The following is a 23,084-nucleotide window of genomic DNA, read 5'->3' as shown; positions in this document are numbered from 1 at the left end:
ATCCAGGGTTTTTATAGGAATACAATCATAGTTATTTCTTTTTTAAAAAACACGAAAAAAACCCAACATATTCAACATTATGGATCATTAAAAACCAAAACAAAATAAAAAAAAAGAAAAAAAAACTTTATTCATGATCAGTTAAACATCTTTTCATCATTTATAACATAGAAAACGTCATTGTCTTCAATTTATTTAAGCACATTATAATCATATAGACCTTAAACAACACCAGATTTTATGATCAAACATTTTTTTAAATACTTTTTTTTACTGAGCTTGTTTTGCTTGCAACCCTACACCATCTACTTGTTCCTCTCAAACACTAAATCGTCGGCAACTGCTGGAAAAATAGATGCAATGTTTTCGTCTAAAACTGATGAAGGAACCGAGAACTAAGAAAAGCTAGATGGCTTTTAAAGGAACCGAGAACTTCCTTTTTACGACACCTTGAAACTCTTTAAAACCATAGAAATATTTCATTTAACAAAACCCAAATCTCTATAGTTAAAACAAAGTTCATAATTCTAGTTAAGAAGGACTGACGCACCTGAAATTCTGACGTTTTTGTTGGAAATCTCCGACGAAGTTTGCTCTGGACGGAAATATCCGTCGGACTTCTGGTCTGGACTGTGACTTTGGATGAAAATGTCCGGCGATTTTTTTGGGTATAGATGAAGATTGTGAGAGAGAGAGTGTGTATTTTGCTTTTTGTATTTTTTGGTATAGATGAGGATTGTGTGAGAGAGAGAGAGAGAGAGAGAGTTTGATATCAATGTAGGTAGGGGATAGGGGGTTTAGTGTAATGATGAAGCTACTTAATTCTTACAACATGCAGAGTTTTTGTTTGTTTGTATCAAATATGCGTAAAATTGTTCCTATTTTACCCTTTACGTACACCATATCTATTTTAATAATAAGAGAAAGAGTTAAAAAGCAACAAACATCTAAACACTCATCCTAGCCATCCATCCACTCTAATCAATGGCTATTAATGGGTTTTCAGGGTTTATTCAACTCAAGGGGGTTTTCAATTTATCCTTGCCCTATATATATATATATATATATATATATATATATATATATATATATATATATATATATATATATATATATATATATAGGGTAGGGTTCATGCGAGAACCACCATTATTGCGAGAACCGCGAGAACCAATGTGAACAGGGGGCAATTTTGTAAATACCAAACAACTTTAAAAAACCCGCTTACCTGTTGCCCTTTTACTATCGGACTTCAAACAAAAATTAAACTACATTTAATACAAACTTCACGTCCACTATCCTCTCTATCATCTGAACTGTGATTACATCCAAATATCTCAACATTTCTCAACCTGATTATCTCAACAATTCTTCAATTACAATCGATTTCATCATCGTCTGGAATACATCATCACTTCAGCATCATCAGTTCATCATATCGAAGCAACTGCATCTGGATTGAGATTGTATCTCAGATTTGAGATTTTTACCAGCAGATATTTCATATTTCGTCATATAATCGAGGTTAGTTCCGAAAATTCATCCAGTGATTATAAGAATAGATGATTCAATGAGTGTGTCACTAAGACGGTATCGCTGGAATTAATCGCCGTCGAAATCGCCGCCGCCTACGGAATCGTTGACGGATTGGTAATATAGATATTGTCATATTAATCGAGACACCGTTTGCAAGTTTATACAATTCGTTTATATTGTTATATGATAGATAATTTGTCGTTTGTACTTTTATATGATAGATAATTTGTCGATTCAAGCTTTGTTTTGTATTGTGTGATATATAAATATGCACATGTGCATATTTTGACATCATGGGTTTAGCAGAATTGGCTATTAAGGTAATTCCTGTGTAATATGTGGTTATGCACATGTGCATAGATTGTAATAATAAGTCAATATGCACATGTGCATAGTGTGCAATAACATGTGAATAAGGTAGTTAATGTTGATGCAGATGACATTAAATAAGGTATTTAGCTGTATTTTGGTGTGATGTATAGTTATGCACATTTGTATTTAATGTCAGATTATGTTAATAAGGTAGTGTTATGCGATACATAGATATGCACATGTGCATAGCTTGACAAAATATGTTAATATGCACATGTGCATAATTTGTCATAATAGGTTAGTAAGGTATTTAACTTTTATCCACATGTTCATTGTAGATCATCAATGGAAAAAAAATCGAAAAAAGTAACATTCGTATTAAAGTCAAGGGATGAAGGGTCATTAAGAATGCCGAACGCAACGGACGCAAAGGAAGACGAATATGTGAATGTTAAACAAAAAGGTTAGAAGCTGTTGATTATTTAGTATTATTATAATTTTTTAGTAATTAAATCTGAGTTTATGCACATGTGCAACATTGTATTACTTTTTTTTTTTGTTAATATTATAAGTTGTGTAAACACATTAAGTTTATAAATGTAGGTGTGCAGTAATATGTATGAACATTTGATAACATGTTTTATTTTCTTTGCACATGTGCATCATTGTGTGGAATGCAAAAATGCGGTAGGTCTGTAGGTTTGGTAAATTATATGATTTTTTTATTATTGTAGATCAACGATGGAAAAAACGAAAAAGGGTTCCATTTATTATAAAATAAAGGGAGTAAGGATCGAAAAAAATGTGAGATGCTACAGAGGACGAGGACGGACGTAATATTGAAACAAAAAGTTAGAATAGCTTGCTTAATATTTAATGTTTCAATTGGGTAGAGATGCACATTTGCATTATTTTTTAGTTTTTATGTTAAATGATGTTGTCATTCATTTAAACACATATATTATACCATATGCAGATGTAGATATAGGAAAAGACATACAAAGGACAAGTAAATATGCATATATAAATATAGGAAAATACATACATTGTTACATTAATAACGTCACTACTTATTATTTCTGTAAATGCTTAAGTTGTACATAAGTTCTAGTTTTAAAACGCACACAGGAGATTATTCTTTTTCCAATTGGGTGTTAACTGATTAAATGTTGCAGGTGACACCTAACCTGTATGGAAACCTAGTTGCAAACGCTGCTGTTGGTATTGCTGGCGGTACAGGGGTCATGCCAGGAGGTACACAGTCATAAACCATATATTTAAAACCCTAGACCCTTTTTGTAACGATGATTTTGTAGTAATAAAGTTTTTACAATCATATTACAGGTAACGTTGGCACGGAGTACGCGATCTTTGAACAAGGTGCATCAGCCGGGAATGTTGGGAAACCATCAATGGTTGAGAAAAAGAGAGCAAACCTAGTGGCTCTGCTTCTTTCATCAGCCATGATGATGAGACATCTTCAACTTCCTAATTATGCAGATCGTTTATAAACTGCAGTGAAACGCATTATTTACGTTTATAAACTGCAGTGAAACGCATTATTTACGAGAGTAAATACCGAACTAAAGATCTTGGTGGAAGTATCACAACACAAGAGGTTACTGATGCAGTCATATCTGCACTTACATGACTTGAATCATAATCTGATATTGTAATTATTCTTTGTTACAACCGACAGTTTTGCCAAACATTGTAACTAGGTTTTGGTTACATACGTGGTCCAATAGAAACCCACAAATTATTGTTGAACCTATATCTTGAATAAAGTTTAAATCAATGACATGATATTTCATAGATGAAATGTGACTCCAATATTATCACACTTAAAAGTAGGTGGAACAAAAAGAGTCAAAGTGTGTAATTTGAAAATGTATACATATTGGTAATATTTTTATACATTTGGTATGGCAAGGAGGTTTTTGTATGCACATGTGCATAATTTGAAATTGGTAAACATGTTAGTAATATATCCACGGATGGTAATGTAGATGGAAATGAACTTTGTATAGGTTATGTTAAAGTGATATGTCATATGCACATATGCATTATTTAGAATAATAATACATGTTAGGATATGTAGTTTACAATGTTGTATGGTATAATATATGTTGGAAATGCCCAGGCACATATTGATGTGATATAATGTGTGGCATAAATTATGTTGGCAATGCACATGTGCATAACGTAAAGGTAGTAATGTTTAATGTTGTTTGACATAGTATATGGTGGCAATGCAAATGTGCATAATGTATACGTTGCAATGTATAATAGGTGGATTGAAAATGGAGTACATACACTTAAAACATAATGACATTAGTAACAGTGAATCGACAAGTTTAGATGCTACGGTTTCAATGTTGAAAATGCACGCGTTTGGTAACGCACATGTGCATGTGTTAAAACAGTGGACATATTGGTAATTTATGTTAAATGGACATGAATAAAACAATGAATATTACACCGTTAAGTAGATAAACAATAAGTATAAACAATGAATGTAAACAAAAAACAAGAGATAATCAATATATAAGTAGTTGCGTGTGGAAAATCCAGTTGTTGTATCATAAGTGTTGTACATCATCACAATGTCCTCCTAGTGATTAAACGTTCTATTTAGAGTAGGGAATTCAGCATCAACAGTGCCAACCCCACCCATCTTGACCCGTCTACACTCTGGTGTTTCTCAGCACGCCATAAGATGCATAAACTCCACCATGCCTCCCCGGTTGTCGGCTTGTTCTTCCATTTTTTTTGTAGTTGTCCGCCACACAAGACCCTTTGTTTAATGCAATTCTGTACATAATTGGATAGTCATCCGTAAGGCACCTGTTCAGAATCCATACATAAACAGAATCCATACATAAACAGAATCCATACATCAACGACATGGTATAATTTTCAACATAATGCACATGTGCACATAAGTTAATACAATATCACTTACAATCAACATGATGCACATGTGCATATAATTTAATACAACATCATTTACAGTCAATATAATGCACATGTGCACATCATTTAATACAATATCATTTACAAAAGTATAAACATCGTTTACAGTCAACATAATACCTTTAGTCACAAATTGAATGAATTGTAACTCTTGATGATCTATATTTATAGGTGCTGTCAAAGTGATGTAGACATAGAGTCAAGAGTCCGAATTTCAAACCTATGAAAGGTATGTCGACTTTCAACAGTTTTAGACATAATTCTGTGACTATCAACAGGATTGACAACAGATGGACCACCAAAGTCAGCATCAGATGTTGTATGATGATGATATTCAGACAATATATGAGGAGTCCATCGGATATACGAGGATCGACACGAAGATGCCATATGCAACTGTAAACATCGTGCCGACTGCAACCGCCATGAAGTACATGAACACGACTATCTATATGTCATGAAAACCACCGTGCACGGCTCTCCGCCGCCGTGAACCGCCGTGAATGCCTCTCGGCCGAGTGAGAAGACCATGAACTGGTGTTGGTGAACTACCGAAACCCCAAAGTGGAGATAATATATGTGCATATAATATTGAGTAACCATAATGTACAACATAAAACATGATGTAATTGACACAATGCACATGTGCATATAATATTGAGTAACCATAATGTACAACATAAAACATGATGCAATTGACACAATGCACATGTGCATATAATATTGAGTAATCATATTTTACATCATAAAACAATTGTGAACATGCTGCAAAGGAGTATATCATTGAACGAGTCACAGTTTACATAAAATGGATATAAAATACCATCTATTGACAAATTAAAGATTTATATATAAACCTTTTACCTGAGAAGATACCACTTGGCTAAAAATTCACCATCACTTCTGACCTGCAACTACCACCAAACACCAAACAAGAATGCCTAATTTATTAGGGATTCGAATAGAATAAAACCTGCTGGAGTATGCTATATGTAAAATTGAATTACTTACAACAACCATCGTCCTGTCATTGCAACTTGTTTCGATTCCAGAACAACCAAATAATCTTTTAAAACGAGATTCGAATCAAGGGCAAATCATAAATTGAAATCATAGCATAAACATCTGAATTGGATTCGAAAACTAAAACCTTCAGATGTCGTAGGTTCAACTCCAACACGAGATGAGTCAGACGAAGCCATGTGTAGCCGAAATCAGTATCCCAACACCGTAATCAGTATCCCAATCGAATCCCCCGTAAGATCGCCGCCGTGAAACTCACCGCCATAGATCTCCGTCGCCGATTAAGCAAAATCTCCAGCGAAACCCTAGATTGTGAATGACGATGGTGAACAGGGGCTGAAATAAGAGGAGAGCAGGGGCTGAAATAAGAGGAGAGCGTGTTTTTTTATTAAATGTCAATTAATTACAAATTTGCCATGTGTTCACATTGGTTCTCGCGGTTCTCGCAATAAAGGGTGGTTCCTAACGGATCTTTATCCTATATATATATATATATATAGGGGGCTGCTAGAATGAAAACCACCCCGAGTTGTAAGAACCGCGAGAACTACACCCCACGGAGCGCCGTTCGCCATGATTTTTTTTTACAAGTAGATGTGTGTATTATAAACACAGCCGTAAAAAATCATGGCGAACGGCGCTCCGTGGGGTGTAGTTTTTTACACCACAAGTTTGGTGTTTTTTAATTTTTTTTCTTTTTTCTTTTTTTTTTCACCAAACTTGTGGTGTAAAAAACTACACCCCACGGAGCACCGTTCGCCATGATTTTTTACGGCTGTGTTTATAATATACACATCTACTTGTAAAAAAAAATCATGGCGAACGGCGCTCCGTGGGGTGTAGTTCTCGCGGTTCTTACAACTCGAGGTGGTTTTTATTCTAGCGGCTCCCTATATATATATATATATATATATATATATATATATGGCCAGAAAGTCCAAATTTCCTAAAAAGTGTAAAAAGTCATAAAACATCATAATGTCAACCATAAAACACACCAAAACCCACAAATAATATGATGAAGATTACTAAAACATCATGTATGTGGGTTTTGTGTTGTGTTTTAGATGTTAAGGCTCTGATTGTGGAATGACAAATATTATTGTGTTTTATGTTGTTTAGCATTGTGTGTTTTATATTTATAGTTTTACGATGGCGTGTTTGAAGTTTTTATGGACTATTAGAGTTTGAATATGGTGTTTTAGTAATATTCATTCTATTATTTGTGAGTTTTAGGTGTGTTTTATGCCTGAAATTGTTGTGTTTTATGACTTTTTACAATTTTTAGGAAAAACACACTTTTCGTAGGATCCTCCACTCTATATATATATATATATATATATATATATATATATATATATATATATATATATATATATATATATATATATATATATATATATATAAAATAAACATATCAAAGAAAGTGTTATACCATTTCGAAAAGAGGTTTTAAGAGTTAAAATATTGTATTATAGAATATCGATAAGAGTACGATGCAAATAAGTTTTAAAGTGCAAATGAATGAAAGAAAAATTTAAGTTGTGACAATTTTGTAATTACTTTAGTTAAAGTAATTACAATATAATAAAATTGTACTACTTATACACTAATCTAATTGCAAACTCAAACATAATTATTATTACTCTACTAAAGTTGTGTTATGTTATAGTATAATTGTTTGATGAATAACTTAACATTACTCTACTAAAGTTGTAACCCACCGATGGGGTTCGATCCTAAGCCGCATCTTGGTTTTTATCCGGCTGTTATTTCAGCGAGACATCTCGTGTGAAGGAAATACGGTTTCTAGGAGAACGTTGTAACTAAGTCTGACTAACCTAATGTGGGCCCGGTTAAGACAATATAGTCTGGACAAATCTTGGCTAGAACCACCCTTTAGATGGTGTGACATTCGGTCACTAAAAAAGAAATTCACCCTTAAAAAAAACTAAAAATGGATTTTAAATTGGTGCGGTTTGTTTCATCTCCCAGTCCCAGCCAATAATAATCACACGTGTCGTTCATATCCACAATGAGGCGCGTGGGTTTTACCAAAGAAGTAAAAATCGGGTCAGCCCCGTAGAACGGGGCACAAAAAACTAACCGACCCGGTTAGTTGTTAAGCAAATTCTGTTTCCACTGGGTTTTAGCTTCTCACTCATCTTCTTCATCTCTCACTCTTCACAAGGGTTTTACTGCTACTTTCTCTCTCTCTCTCTCTCTAGGGTTTCGATTCACCATGGATAGGTACACTAAGGTCGATCAGAAGAAACCTGATATTCCTATCAGCCAAAATGAGATCAGAATCACCTCTCAAGGCTTAGTTCGTAACTACATCAGCTACGCTTCCACTCTTCTTCAGGTATCATTATTATTCTCATCATCATCATCATCATTATTATTCTTCTGTTTGTTTGACGAATGAGTGTTATTTTGTGTTTTCGTTACTGTTCAATTTTAGGTGAAAACTGAAATCTGTATCTGGTGTCTGTCATTGTTGCGATGAGTGCATTGTTAGTTTCTCGTTGTGTTTTTGTTTGATTTGGTTTTTAGGTTAAAGGATGCAACGTTACGAGTACTTACAACGCCGATCGATGTTATTTTTGTGTTCTATGGCTTTGTAGGGTTTAGTGTAACGGCAGTTGTTTTGTTTTGATCTAGCTGGTTTGTTATAATCGTTACTGTTTCAGAATCTGGATCTAATTTGTAGGTATATGGCTTGTATGAACATTGATTATTTTAGGTTTTCTATGGATATCAGGATCCGATCCTTCGTTTCTTCTTGTATGTTAACATGTTTTGTTTGGTTAGAGTGTAATGTGAAGAATACGGAATTGTTTGATGTGTTATTTGTTTTGTTTTCTATTGCATGAAACAATATAGTGTTAATAGTTGATATAATAATCATTTTATCTCAATATAGTTTGGGTAGGTAAAACTGGCATGTGTTTGAGAAGATCTAAACTGTCTCTATGTTAAAACTCATGTTATCCGTATATGTTTCGTGATATGTTCATCTTCCTGTTTTCATTTGTGCCACCGTCATGCGGAGATAGTAGATCAGCAGATGGTATGTTTATATGATTATTTATGTAAATACAAATCTGTACTCTGTTTTTCGTGTTTCTGTTCTCTTTTCCTGTGTTGATTTTGTGTTCCTCTAGGCTGCATCTTATTGTGTTGATTTAAGAAATTATGTTGATATTGTGAAGCAATGGATGGAGTGACGGAGGTTGCATAGTTGCATCTATTATTGACACTTACTTTGTTCAAATATGCTTCAGCCTTGTTTCTTTGATTACTGTTCTTTTTGCACGTATTGTCATTATTTACGAGCGTTACTGAAGTAGTTGCATCAGTTTTGAGTTTGGTATATCATCTTGTTGAATCTTTTCATCTTAATTCTTAAGTTCACTTCATTGACAACCATGCGCGAGTAAATAATCTTGATTGGGTGTTTGCGTAGTTGAGCAATATGATTAGCACAATTTGGTTTTGAAAAGCTAAATTACCTTGAAATAGATGAAATTCAGTAGGCCGTTATAGATTACTGTTCAGCTATGCAACATTCTCTATATACTGAATTGGCTAGTTGATCATCTAATGTTGCTGCATTTGATCATTAATGTGTTATAAGCAGTAGGTGCATCCTTAATTACGTACCTTGTTATTTTAGATATGGTCATATTGTTTATGTGAAGAATCTTACTCAGATTGTTACTGTAGGAGAGACGTGAGAAAGAAATTGTCTTGAAAGGAATGGGACAGGCAATCAGCAAGACAGTAGCTATTGCAGAGATCGTTAAGGTTTGCTACTCAATTTTCTTGTTAGTTTTTCATGTGCAGAAGTAATAAGATGCTTTTACTTTAAACAGAGAAACATTCCTCGCTTGCATCAAGATACGAGCATCTGCTCAATAAGCATAACTGATGTATGGGAGCCGAATGAAGAAGGTCTTCTGCCGTAAGTTTCTAATTGTTATATTTATGCCACTAATAAGCTTTGCTAAAATATTTGTTAGATGTTTCACTATTTGTTAAATAAAATACAGTGTGGAGATGACTCGCCAGGTGTCTATGATTTCCATTACCTTGTCTACTAAGGAGCTAAACAAGGATTCACCAGGGTGAGTTTCAGCTATATTTCTTTTCTTCAATTAATCTTTTGTTTTTATGAATATGCTTTTCAGCTCCTGTTATTGACATCAGCGCAATTTTTATGGCTTAGGTACCAAGCTCCACTATATGTGGAGCGATCAAAGCCTCAGTATAACGGTTATCAGAGACAGCAGCCGAGACAGACACAACGATCATACAATGAAGGTGGGTTTTTTTCACATTTCTAAATAGGTAAATGTGTGTAGGGGTTGGCTTGGGTTGACCCTTTGACCCGAAACATTTTTGTCCAAAAAATTATTATATTCTTGGTTCATCAAAAAAGTATTATTTGCATTTGTAGAGCCATATGGCGGTAACTATCATGGAAATAGGGGTCGTGGTCAAGGCGGTGCAGTAAGAGGCCGTGGCTGGAACAGGGGTGGTGGCTACGGAAACGGTGGCTATGGGAATGGTAGCTATGGGAATGGTGGCTATGGGAACGGTGGCTATGGGAACGGTGGCTATGGAAATGGTGGCTATGCGAATGGTGGTTACGGAAGCTATCAACGCGGGGATGGGTACAGAAACTACCAAGGCGGCAGGGGACCGGGGAACTACCGAGGTGGCAGGGGGTATGGGAACTTTCAAGGTGGCGGCGGCGGTGAATATGGTAACTACCACGGAGGTGGTGAATACAGAAACTATCAAGGTAGTATAGCTTTTGCATCAACATTAACACTGTAACTTTTTAGTTTTCACTATTGCTCTGTTTTCAACAGATAACAATGGTTATTCGAACCGCAGTCGAGGTGGTGGTCGTGGAGGAAACGCAGGCTATCGTGGTCAGTGCTTTCTTTATTGTTTTACCCTTTTATATTTCTCCGGTTTTTGTTTGATTAATGGGGTTTATTGATGTTAATGACAAACAGGAGGTGGGTACATGAGAGGCGGTAGGGGTGGCGGAATGAATGGAAGAGGTGGTAGGGGAAGGATGGGCGGGGCGGAGTAGTAGCCGGGTGTGTGTTGCTCTCTTGCTATATATATAATATGCATGCTTGCCTTAATGTTGGGAGTTTGTTTAAAGAAGAATTAAAAAGTAATGGGGGTTGTTACTTCATTCAGCTAAGGGTGGTTTAGTTAGTAGTAATTAGTGATTTAGGACTACTAATGTCTTCTTTTTTATTCCCTATTTTGGTTTTTGGGTAAGCTGACTTATTATATCTGCTATTGTTATAGCAAAAGAAGCAAGTTTATTAGGTGCAGTTTGTTTTGGTATATTCTGGATTATGCTTTTTCTTGTATATGCCCATATAAGGTTAACTTTTTTTTTTTTATTTGTTTCCCATTTTCTTGAATCTTGTTTCTTTTTATATCTTGAATGAGTTGGTTTGTAGGTCGGTTGATCGGTCTTTGAGCGGTTTGATTCTAGTTGCTACGGCACTTTGTGTGCTTAGGTTTTTTTTCCCTCTCCCTTCTGAAGTTGGCTAACGGTTGGAATTGATGTACAAATTGTTGCTAGAGTGTATTCCAGGATAATTTCATGTCACCTATAAACTTGAATAATATTATATTTATCAATAAAATCATAATATTATGTGTATTTTTGACATAATTAAGTATTTAGGTTATGAAATATACTAGTTGGGGAGAAGGATATGAAATGTACATGATATATCATAAAAACTATAGTAATCTGACACTGTTGTATAAGTTAATCAAAATGTTTTAACTGGTACAAAGTCTAAACTGATTTCTATATGGGCTTTTCAGTGGCTCTTGCCGTATTGGATACTTGTGCTTTTAAAACATTTACAATTAGTGGTGGTAAACTAGTCAAGTCGTCAAGATTAATTTTGAGGTGCACAAACCGGCTAATTTTAATAACCGGTTTGGTTAACTGGTTATACCGGTTAATTTTACTTTTTGACTTTGGGCGGTTATGTTTGGTTATTAACCGGTTAACTTGCCTTTTTTTAATTTTTCGCTTAACCGGTCTATCGGCTGAAAATCCGGTTAATAACCGGTTCCTATACTACATACTTATAACCGGTTACTAACCTACGGTTAAATATAACCACTAACCGATTATTCCTAAATTGGTTAATAACCGGTTACGGTTAATTAACCGGTTATTTTGTGCTCTTTAAAATTAATCAACTAAATAAATTGTTAAATATGATAATAAATTTATAATAAGTATTTTTACTTGTATATGTTTACCCCTTTTTTAGATTGTTTTTTCCATTGTTTTCACGCCTGTACAAGACCGACCGGTCGGACCAGGAACCGTAGACTACGCTGGTCTGGTTTAGTGTGTCGAGCCGTTTTGAAGGTGGCCGGCCGGTCTAACCGGCGGCCGGAGGTCGAACCGGAGATTCACTGGTCGAACCGGTGGCCGTTATTTGAGATGAAGACGTAGAATGGAACGAAAATGGCGAATCTATACTTCTTTTCGCAGATCTGAATCTTGGCTTGAAAAGACACCTTACCTTCATAACGAGAATCTTCGACATAACAGAGGGTGAGTCGGGATGAGAAAGTTCATTTAGGGTTTCACCTTTCAAATGTTGGTTTACAGAATAAGAACCTTCAAATGTTGGGAAAACTCTTGGGCGGCGGCAGATAAAACCCTAAAAAAATGTTGAAAAATAAATGACGGTAGGTGGATTGAGGTTTTAAAAAAAACATAAACATCTATTGACTTTTGGTAAGAGTAGACGCGGACAAGAAGAATAGGTTTTTTAGTATAAGTAAATGTAAGTTACTTGTAATAAAGATTATTTTTTAATATCATGTTAGAAAAATGTAAATCTAGTCTATTTTTAATTATTATAAATTTTAAGTTAACCGGCTCTTAAATCCGGTCTGACCGATCTGACCGGTCCGACTAGTGAACCGATGAGGTGTCTGATTTGATGTCTGGTCCGGTTATGAAAATATTCGATTTTTCAACTGAAAATTATAACTCTTGTTATTCATTCATTGATAAATGATATATCGAAAATGATATCCTCTACTTCCAATCATCTAAAAGGCCCCCTTGATAGGAAATTACACAAAGTTCCATTTTTTTATTAACTTATAGTTATGGATTACATATCTAAAATTAAAAAAAGTAAAAATACATCATTCTCAATGACTTAACTTCTATTTTCTTTATATCAAGCCGATCATGTGAAAGACAAAGAATTCAGCATAGGCGACAATGTAATCAATGGTTGAAAGCTAGGAGGTGATATTTTCGTAAATATAAGTTTCAAACAATTGAAGAAACAAATAAAGAAAGAATATTCTGGTTCTTTCTTAGTTAAACTCTTCCTCCTTGATTTTCAAACGGCTATAACTTTTTTATACACTAATATTTTTTTAGAAAAATTACGTATTTCATTCTCTTTAATTCGAGCAGCCTATTGCTATAGTTGTCTTAAAAAATGTACATGATTTGAATACTCATTACATAATTACGAAATTTTGAATACCCAACACATGAGTACATGATTTTTGAATACCCATTACATGATTTCATTATAGTATGTGAAACCCCCACTAAGTGATTACGTAATTACGTAACAAAAGTTGACTATGTATTATTACGTGACTACGTGATTTTAAATACCCATTTCGTGATTATGTGATTTCATTATAGTATTTTATGTGAAACCAAACTGAGTGATTACGTAATTACGTAAAAACAAAAAACATGTAATACATAATCTTTCATATGGAATACCTAATATTTCAGGTCTAATCACGTATTAAGGATACACTATATACAAAACATTATCCAAATCAACCTATAATAACCACATAATGTCGTATATTAGATATTTAACCACGTAATAAAGTATAAACAATCAACTTCTTATTATTGAATGTGTAATCAAGTAATGGATTTATATTGAATGTGTAACCACGTAATGGTTTATGTTGAATGTGTAATCACGTAACAGATATTTAAAATCACGTAGGTGTTGTTTGTTTTTTAAGAGATAAAATGTCTGCAGTCTGCGGACCACATCTGTAGAAGAAGATGTGGACCAAACATCTGCAGTCTGCAAGAAGAAGACTGTTTGTTTTTTAAAGTATGTAGACTTAAAAAATAAACGGGTGGTAGTGTACGGATGGTGGTGGTAGGCGGTGGTGGTGGTGGACGGTAGTGGTAGGTGGTGTTGGTGGACGGTGGGTGGTGGTGGACAATGGTGGTAGATGGTGGCGGTGGGTGGTGGACGTTGGCGGTGGGTGGTGGTGATGGACGAGGGTGGTGGTGGTGATGGACGGTGGTGGGTGGTGGACGATGGTGGTGGACAGTGGTGGTGGTGGTGGTGATGGATAGTGGTGGATGGTGGATGATGGACGGTGGTGGTGGGTGGTGGTGTTTAATCCTTTGCAGACCTTAGAAGAACTTAGAAGTGTCTGAGCCAAGTCTGCATCAAGAAGAGCTCGGGCAGACGTTTTTTAATGAAACGTCTTCGGAGAAACAAACAGTCTACAGATGGCAATGTCTGCGTGTGGTCTGCGCGGCGCAGACGGAAGATCCTGCGCAGATTTTTTTTAGAAAAACAAACACCACTGTAGTCATGTGCTGTGTATTTAAAATCACATAATCACGTAATGAACTAATGAGTATTCAAAATCCGGTATTTTTTTTTAATAAAACTATAGCAATTGCCTACTCGAATTAAAAGGAATGAAATGCTCGTTAATATGATGTAATTAAAAAAAATATTAACGTATGAAAAAGTTACAGCCGTTTGAAAATTAAAAGAGGAAGATGTTTGTTGAGAAGAAGCTTCCTGCCAATGACACTTATCCTTCTCTTCTTTTCGCGTGCTGCGTGTAAGCACGAGAAATTTGTCATTTCTTTATATTCCTTTTATTTAAAACAAAACTAATAATCGTATGCTTTAATCATTCAAGATATTCAAGATACATGGTGCCAAAATCCAAAAGGGAACATATCATCTTCATGTCATGAAATTAAACCAACTAATTAAAATAATTTTTTTAAGAACCATCATCAATATGAAAGAAAAATCTTAAAATGGTTTGCTTGTAAAATTGTAATATTCTCTTCTTTTTCTTTCAACTTGGGAACACATAAAATAATGATTGATTTCTTTTACTTTTTGAAACAACAAACATTATACCCAATAAATTCCATATATATCTAAGATATTGGTAGGACTCGGGAAGAGTGACTTACCCGTATCATTAGGGTAAATAGGCCGTTTACTGAGAGACTCCCTTGCTAAAAAAACAAACATCATACAATCAAATCAAACTAGAAATACATGAATAGAAAACTACCAATAAGAAAGGAAATGGTGACAAAGTGAGTAGTTGAACACAAAATTAAATCATCTCTTTTCATTGCCCTTCATATCTTATCTCTTCTTAATTCCATTTTGTTCATTTCTTTTTATGTATCCATTAAACCCGAGACGAACATAATACACCATGACACCTATCACATCATATATGTTGCACCGACCGACTATAAACTGATACATGTCATATGGATCATCTATCACACTAGTCATCTCTTTGTCAGGTCATACTTTCATATTATATGGACAAAGCACTCACTCGAACAAGTTGTATAACCAAGTTAACCCTCTCATAACAGCCTGTATAACACAATCACCACACTATACAACCTGTATGAGAACCAATGACTAGTTAACTTAGAGCATTCACAATGGATTTCTTATATTTATGTGAGTGGATTAGTTATATTATAAGAAATGGTTGTGAGTAAGGAGAGAGAAAATGTTACTGTTAATTTGTAAATGTACGAGTACATTGTTCACCCCTTATAATTTTTTTAATATTTTTTAAAGTAGTTGTAAGTGTAGGAGAGAGAAAATATAATGATAAAGATATAAACATATTATTCATTGAAAAGAAGAGAAAAAAGGTAGTGATTTTTAGTGTAACTATATGGATAGAGAAAAGGAATTCAACGTGAATGCTCTTATAAAACCTCTCGATGTGGGCGTTGAAATTTGGCGTGGAGGCCGGACCATGACGCCCAAACCACCCCGTCCATGGTGTTGTCGACGACATTGTGCATGGGGTATCGAATTTCCACCAACGTTGAGGGTAAACGGGAGACAACGTGGCAACTCTATGTTGGTGGGTTTAAATTTAATACATTTTTTATAAGTTTTAAATATAAAATAATAGAGTAAAATGCAAGGATAGTCCATGTGGTTTTACAAAACAACACCTATAGTCCTCAACTTTTGGAAATTACACCGGTGCTCCCTGTGGTTTGACAGTTTGTTCCTAGGATAGTCCCTGGAGTGGATGTCCGTTAGTTTTCTCCGTTAAGTGGATGTGAAATGACAAAATTACCCTTTATTTTCTCCACTCTATAAAAACAAAACAACCCCACCCCTACCGCACCCACCTCCCACCTTTCTTTCTGTTTCCCCCCACCATTAACCACCAACCACCACCCATCTCCCACTTACACCACAAGTAACCACCTCCCACCTACACCACAACAACACTAAGTTCAACACTATTCAACAATGGGATGAGCTGTGGAGCTTGCTTTGAAATCAAGTGTGCGGTGAACCAAAATGGTGTTACCCTGGTTCTATAGTAGTTACTGCAACCAACTTCTGCCCACCAAACAGTGCATTACCCAACAATGATGGAGGCTGGTGCAACCCTCCCCAACACCATTTTGACCTCTCTCAGCATGTGTGTTTCAGCAAATGGCTCGATACAAAGCTCGAATGTTCCTGTTCATTACAGAAGGTATGTTTTATGTTTTAAACTCATGCAAAAGGCACAAGATTGGGAACTTTATGAATCTTTAAAATAAATCTTGCATTCTTGTGGTTGTTATTGTTAGGGTGCTATTTTATGAAGAAAGGTGGGATCAGGTTTACAGTGAATGGACACTCATATTTCAACTTCAACTTGGTGCTGATAACAAACGTAGGAGGAGCAGGGGATGTAACAAGGGTTGCAATCAGAGAGAAAGGTGGGGGTGGGTGGGGGTTAGGGTGGGTTTGTTTTGTTTTTATAGAGTGGAGAAGATGAAGGGTAATTTTGTCATTTCACATCCACTTAACAGAGAAAACTAACGGACATCCACTCCAGGGACTATCCGAGTAACAAACTGTCAAACCATTGGGAGCACTGGTGTAATTTCCAAAAGTTATGGACTATATGTGTTATTTTGCAAAACCACATAGACTATCCGTGCATTTTACTCAAAATAATAACAAAAAGTGTGTATCACATGTCAAATATGGTCACCCTTTCACGCCCCGTCTCACACCTTTATTTTTACACCACGCTCATTTCTAACACATGCTTAGGTGTCGTCCATGTCATATAACGTCCATTTTCAAAACCCCTCCCCACCATATGGCTACCAATATCGCTCCGCCGCCACCAAATTGGTGAAGGCACTAAGTATGGCATGTTTGGCTTAGTTTTTTAAAACAACTTATTGACTTATTGATTTTTTAGAAAAGTCAGTATACAGTAACTTATTGATTTATTTGTTTTTTCTTCTCACATAAACCGTCGTTGTCAAACATCATTTTAAAACTTATAAGTTTTCAAAAAGTCCAATTAATCAATAAATTGTTTCAAAAAACTTAGACAAACATGCCCCTAATATCCTCCGATCCATCAAATCACAATCACAGCGGCCGCCATTTTAAACCAACCCCACCATCTTCATCTCCTCAACTTCGACAACCCCATAAACCCTAATCTCCCCATCAAAATGTCACAGAAAGAACCACAAATCATCAGAAACAAACAAGAAATGAGAAACTGGTCAAGATCAATGCGAGCCCAAAACAAAACAATCGGATTAGTCCCAACAATGGGCTACCTCCACCAAGGCCACCTCTCCCTCATCACAGAAGCCCAAAAACACACCCAACTCACCGTCGTTTCAATCTACATAAACCCGGGCCAATTCACCATCAACGAAGATCTCTCCACATACCCATCTGACTTCCAAGGCGATATCAACAAACTCAAATCACTCCCCAACGGTGTTGATGTTGTTTTTAATCCACAAAACTTGTATGATTATGGGGTTGAAACAGGGGAATTGGGTGTGGGGAATGAAGGGGGTGTTGTGTGTTGTTTAGAGGGTGCGGGGCATGAGACATGGGTTAGAGTTGAGAAGCTGGAGAAAGGGATGTGTGGGAAGAGTAGGCCTGTGTTTTTTAGAGGGGTGGCTACTGTTGTGGCTAAGTTGTTTAATATTGTTGAACCGGATGTTGCGGTTTTTGGGAAGAAGGATTATCAGCAGTGGCGGGTTATTCGACGGATGGTGAGTTTGGTTATGATTAAGTGTTTGAATTATACATTGTTGTGAAGACAGTCTGGTTCATTTTTTTATAGAGTTTTGTGATTTAAACGTTTCCGTCTGTTTGATGCTCGAATTGTTGCTAATTATGATCATACTCGGCTTCATATTGTTTAAAATCTCTGCTTGAGTGTGAGTTTCCTTCTTGTTCGCTAGACATTATTCTGTTTGTAGTATGAATGTTTGGATAGTTATTGACGTTCTATCATTTTCATTGGTTGGTTGACTTGATCATTATCCGTATCGTTCTAATCTCTCTATGTAAAGAGATCGGAGTCCAGTAATTCATCATCATCATATTCAGTAAATCCCACCAATAGCAAAGCTAAGGTAGGGCCCGAGGAGGGTAAGATGTAGACAGCCTTACCTCTGCCCCGTAGGAATAGAGAGACGGCTCCCAGTGAGACCCCCGGCTCGATAGTAGTTTTGCATCAAGCCTTGGGCATAAGGCACATAACACTCAACAATCGGGACAAAGGCCGATTAGTGCATGTACCCTTTTGTCTTCCGGCTATCATCGCCACCACATAATGCATGATTAACCATCCGCCACTTTTAACATTATTTTCACGAAATTAGTAAAATATATTATTGAGCAATACAAATTTTCAATTCTTTTGAATTATTTCATGATTTTCGAGTTTCTGCAACTTATGATAATCTTTATCATATAAATCTGATTGTTTTTTTGATGAACAATGTACATTTAGGTTCGAGATCTTGATTTTGCTGTTAAAGTGATTGGTTCTGAGTTGAAGCGAGAAGAAGATGGCCTGGCAATGAGCTCCCGCAACGTGCATCTTTCACAACAAGAGAGGGAACAGGTCCGGGTCCAACATATTTTTATTGTTTTTTTAATTTCGTTACGTGGGCTCAACTCCATATCAGAAGAAACTAAAATAAAATATAAACTGTTCTCTTTCGAAAATTGCAGGCCTTGTCGATAAGCCGGGCTTTATTTGAAGCCAAATCAGCTGCCAAAAAGGGCAATAGCAATTGCAGTAAGTTGAGAAGATCAGTGATCGAAAGTATAGAAGCAGCCGGTGGAAAAATAGATTATGTTGAGGTGAGAATAAGTGTTTAAATTCAAAGTGAAGTTAAATAATCCTCTTTTTAATTGGTTGCTTAGGTGTTGAGCAACCCACAAGATAATATGGGCACCTTACTGATTCGATCAACTACCAACATCAAGTGGGGGACTAATAGATTTCTCTAAACTTGTTCTACAAGTTATGATGCTTCAGTTGTGATTTTAAGGATTTTATTTTTTTATATTGTTTGTTAAATTCATTTTCAAGTTTCGGAAATTTGCTGAACTCATGTATCTATGTTTTTTGCCGAGGATGCAGATTGTGGATCAAGAAAGTCTAGAAACGGTTGAAGAGATCAAGGATGGAGTTGTGGTGTGTGTTGCAGCATGGTTTGGGAAGGTGAGGTTGATCGACAACATTGAAATTGATGCGTCGTAGTACTCACGATACGTGAAAATAATTGTTGTGAAATGTTAAATTTCATATACATTGGCTTTAAAATCAAAATATTTATTATTGATAAAAGAAATTTAATTGTAAAGTGAGAAATGTGTAAATGCTTCTTGAATTTGGAGTGCCATCTCTATCTAAAGGACCACATAGCTGAAATTACATTATTTGATATCATGTGAAATGAAATAAAAGTTGAAATCATCAAGCATTGGTTCAAAAGAACTGATACTTTCATTCCACACATCTCCTGGCAAAAGTATTTGATCATTTGTTGGAGGTATCACGACACCTCCACGTGATATGTAAAAAAAATAAATAATGTACATCAAAATAGTACAAATTGTCTTTTATGTAACCGACACCGACACCATGTTAAAATTTATATAAGTTTATTGATTGCACTATATTAAAAAATTAGGTTTGAAAGTTTATTTATTGCATATAATGACATAATTTATATAAAGTTTCATACAAGTACAAGCTATACAGACATTGTCTCTCAATATAAGCTTTTAAATCTTTTTTATGTAGAATGTAGATAAGTGCAATCAGGCAAAAAATTACATATGAAAAATTATATAAAACAATGAAAGAAGAAACAAATGAACAAAGGACAAGGTGTTTTCAATTCAATAAAATGTGCTTCACTTGCCACAGTTGAAGCCGCCACAAGCTGATAGAACGATAATGAGAATCAGGGCGATAATGATGCCAAGAACTATAAGCTTTATCTTCATATTTTGCAACCACATTTTCCTTCTCATCTGAGTGCCCTGTGTCCTGAAATCTTGTGCCTGCAACATAACATCCGCCATATATAAGATTATACAAATTCAAGATCGGTATCGTATTACATATAAACAAGTCCCATTTCAAGCTCAAGATGCGAAAAAAACAAATTCCCATTTGCATTCACTAACCTGAGAGCGAAGGTTCTCTGTCTTATCAACCAGAATTTCAATCTTTTCTCCACGGTCAAGAACCTACGGTACAGAAGGTGTCAATCATGACCCGTTATTTAAGTAAATTATAACAACTAAGTTCAACCCGAGTCCACCTTTTTGACCCAAACCAAATTTATACTATTCTAAAACAGCCTATCTTGACCCAAACTCCTTTTGCTCATAACCTGTTTTTGACCTAAACTCAGTTTGACCCGTTAACCAACCTGACCCACACATTTTGCCCGGCTTACAGCCTTACAGTACATATTCAATGCTTAATGTCCTACATTATTCATGCCAGATGTGAATTTCACATAGACCTTACCTTCTCAATGTTTTCCATCATCACCCCTTTAACTTCTGAAACCTGAGCCTTCACCTTCGAAAGCTTACTGATCTCTTCTGGATGATCCACACAATATTGCATCTGTTCCTTCAGCTTGGGACTAACAAAAAGGGTTTGTGTGAGTGCATGAGAACTACAGAACTAAAAGCTTGATGATAGTTAATACATGGGAAAGATTATGGCAGTTAAAAAGGAGAGTGGAAATACCCAAATTCTTTGTTCAGGCTGTTGGCAGTAGCAGTTGCAGCTTTCCCGCCACCATATTTCTTGGTGAAGTCATCCTTGATGCGCTCAAGACAAGCAATTGGAACCTGTCTGCCAATGGATTCAACCGCAACAACACAGTATGCTTCATGAATAGAGAAGATAATGTTAGTTAACATATGTAAGAGGTTTATTAGCCAAGCGCTTAAAAAAATCCAGGCATTTAAGCTGTTAAATTTACTGTTTTATCTATGCTTGGTTGGTGAATATAGTTTATCGTATATTTAAACCGTATTTCCACCATGTTTGTATACGTGTTGAGGCATGGTTAAGCTATTAAACTATCATAAGAACTTCACATTCTACAGATATGGATCCCAACTCAACTTTGGAACCTTGAATTCAACCTACAAACTGATGTAATTAACAGTAACATTTACATCATAACAGATATCTACATGATTGAACCAGTAGCTGACAGGTGGTTATATTACAGCCTGATTGGTGAAGCACTGGTATGACACTCAGATCAGGGTATCAAAGAAATGTCAAACTTGTAACTGTAGCCGGCTTGACGTGTAGAACACCAAAATTCTCAACAATAAGGGCAAATTCACAAAGTTATTTCCAGTACAAGATACAACAGTAGTGATGTAACATCCGGCCTCTCGCACCACCAATATTGTCCGCTCTGCCCCCGATGGGTTGCCCATCCAGGAACTCACGGTTTTGGTTTTGGTCGCCCGGTGGAGACTTCCCAGGAGGTCACCCATCCTATTACTACTCCCACCTGAGCACGCTTAACTATCGAGTTGGTGATTTAAGAGGTATTGGATTACTTATGAACCAGTGATCTCTCCTGGGCCCGATGTGGGATTTGCCTAGGGTGTTACAACTGATATCCTCTAGATGTTAAACATCAAAATCCTACGATAAATAAATACCAGAAAAGTCCAAAAACATGGTAAATATAGCAACATTTACATGTCGGTGTGTAACTCAACTTGCAAATGTAAACAATTGGAAGCAGAATTTGCATATTCTTTACAATTTACGATCCGTAAATAAAACTAGTTAATGAATTCCAGATCTAGAGTACATCATAAGTAAGTACAACATCATGCATCTTAGATTCACATTCAAGCAACAACAATACAATACAATAAATACACATGTGCATCAATTTCATCAACAAGAAGCAGATCAAACAAGCAGGATCATCATACTCTACGCAGGTAATCATTAATCATTCACATCAACTTTAAAAACGAGCATATTAATGTAAACTGCTTATCAAAACCTATAAATCATGTAATGAAACAGCATCAACATACAATATAGCAATAATATATAAACAACTAAATCTAAAATAACATTTCAAAAGCACAAATTACGTCTCATCATCAGATCATCTATAAAAACAAGAAGATATAGACCAGATCTGACTCACTGAATCCATCTTCAACAAGGTAGTTGAAGGTGTGACCGTCGCAGTTGTAGGTGAACTTATTATTGGTCGCGGGAAGCTTCTGGAGACACTGAGCAGCAATAGTGGTGAAATTACCGGTGAATTCCGTGTATTCAGACAGAATAACCGTTCCTCTGGCCACAAAACTGTAGATCAACGACTGTTGTCCCATAGTAACAACCTACTCTCCGTCTCCGGCAACTATTGATGCGTGTGGTGGAATCGGATGAAGTTTTGAGAGAGAGAGAGAGAGAGAGAAAGTGGAAGGTGAACTGAATGAGAAGAGAGATTATGAAAATGCCTGGGTAATTACAAGGAAATAACGAGAATGCCACGCGGT

At 35.8% G+C, this 23,084-nt stretch overlaps 3 protein-coding genes across 4 annotated transcripts; 2 read left to right on the top strand and 1 right to left on the bottom strand.

Annotated features, from left to right (window-relative positions):
- Positions 1-7,968: 7,968 nt before the first annotated feature.
- LOC110936741 (glycine-rich cell wall structural protein 1.0) lies at positions 7,969-11,288 on the top strand. 2 transcript variants are annotated; one of them, XM_035989031.1, is made up of 9 exons: positions 7,969-8,212; positions 9,577-9,657; positions 9,726-9,814; positions 9,903-9,977; positions 10,079-10,173; positions 10,310-10,405; positions 10,436-10,657; positions 10,728-10,790; positions 10,878-11,288. In XM_035989031.1, exons 1-9 carry the CDS (start codon positions 8,090-8,092, stop codon positions 10,955-10,957), a joined length of 924 nt encoding a protein of 307 aa, XP_035844924.1. In that variant the 5' UTR covers positions 7,969-8,089; the 3' UTR covers positions 10,958-11,288. The 2 variants fall into 2 exon arrangements, with proteins under 2 accessions (XP_035844924.1, XP_022034846.1); XM_022179154.2 differs by having other exon boundaries at positions 7,971-8,212; positions 10,310-10,657.
- Positions 11,289-17,579: 6,291 nt separating this feature from the next.
- Positions 17,580-19,878, top strand: LOC110936742 (pantoate--beta-alanine ligase). Its single transcript, XM_022179155.2, has 4 exons — positions 17,580-18,262; positions 19,009-19,122; positions 19,233-19,364; positions 19,648-19,878. The coding sequence occupies exons 1-4, from the start codon at positions 17,702-17,704 to the stop codon at positions 19,765-19,767; spliced, it is 927 nt and encodes a 308-aa protein (XP_022034847.1). The 5' UTR covers positions 17,580-17,701; the 3' UTR covers positions 19,768-19,878.
- Positions 19,879-20,227: 349 nt separating this feature from the next.
- LOC110936743 (vesicle-associated membrane protein 722) lies at positions 20,228-23,084 on the bottom strand. The gene is made up of 5 exons (XM_022179156.2): positions 22,727-23,084; positions 21,280-21,421; positions 21,052-21,172; positions 20,703-20,765; positions 20,228-20,576 (listed from the first exon to the last, which is right to left on the bottom strand). The coding sequence occupies exons 1-5, from the start codon at positions 22,914-22,916 to the stop codon at positions 20,427-20,429; spliced, it is 666 nt and encodes a 221-aa protein (XP_022034848.1). The 5' UTR covers positions 22,917-23,084; the 3' UTR covers positions 20,228-20,426.

The sequence above is a fragment of the Helianthus annuus genome, chromosome 4 (assembly GCF_002127325.2).
Source record: "Helianthus annuus cultivar XRQ/B chromosome 4, HanXRQr2.0-SUNRISE, whole genome shotgun sequence".
Classification (NCBI taxonomy): Eukaryota; Viridiplantae; Streptophyta; class Magnoliopsida; order Asterales; family Asteraceae; genus Helianthus; species Helianthus annuus.
Note: the sequence above shows the minus strand (reverse complement) of the source record. Positions and strands in the feature narration are given on the sequence as shown.

Bases quoted from the DNA above. Each gene is read 5' to 3' on its own strand.
- LOC110936741 (XM_022179154.2), top strand. From the start codon at position 8,090: ATGGATAGGTACACTAAGGTCGATCAGAAGAAACCTGATATTCCTATC. The intron at 9,658-9,725 runs GTTTGCTACTCA...TACTTTAAACAG, and splicing joins CTATTGCAGAGATCGTTAAG to AGAAACATTCCTCGCTTGCA. The intron at 9,815-9,902 runs GTAAGTTTCTAA...AATAAAATACAG, and splicing joins AATGAAGAAGGTCTTCTGCC to TGTGGAGATGACTCGCCAGG.
- LOC110936742 (XM_022179155.2), top strand. From the start codon at position 17,702: ATGTCACAGAAAGAACCACAAATCATCAGAAACAAACAAGAAATGAGA. The intron at 18,263-19,008 runs GTGAGTTTGGTT...ATGTACATTTAG, and splicing joins GGCGGGTTATTCGACGGATG to GTTCGAGATCTTGATTTTGC. The intron at 19,123-19,232 runs GTCCGGGTCCAA...CGAAAATTGCAG, and splicing joins CACAACAAGAGAGGGAACAG to GCCTTGTCGATAAGCCGGGC.
- LOC110936743 (XM_022179156.2), bottom strand. From the start codon at position 22,916: ATGGGACAACAGTCGTTGATCTACAGTTTTGTGGCCAGAGGAACGGTT. The intron at 21,422-22,726 runs GTGAGTCAGATC...CTATTCATGAAG, and splicing joins CCTTGTTGAAGATGGATTCA to CATACTGTGTTGTTGCGGTT. The intron at 20,766-21,051 runs GTAAGGTCTATG...TCTGTACCGTAG, and splicing joins TGATGGAAAACATTGAGAAG to GTTCTTGACCGTGGAGAAAA.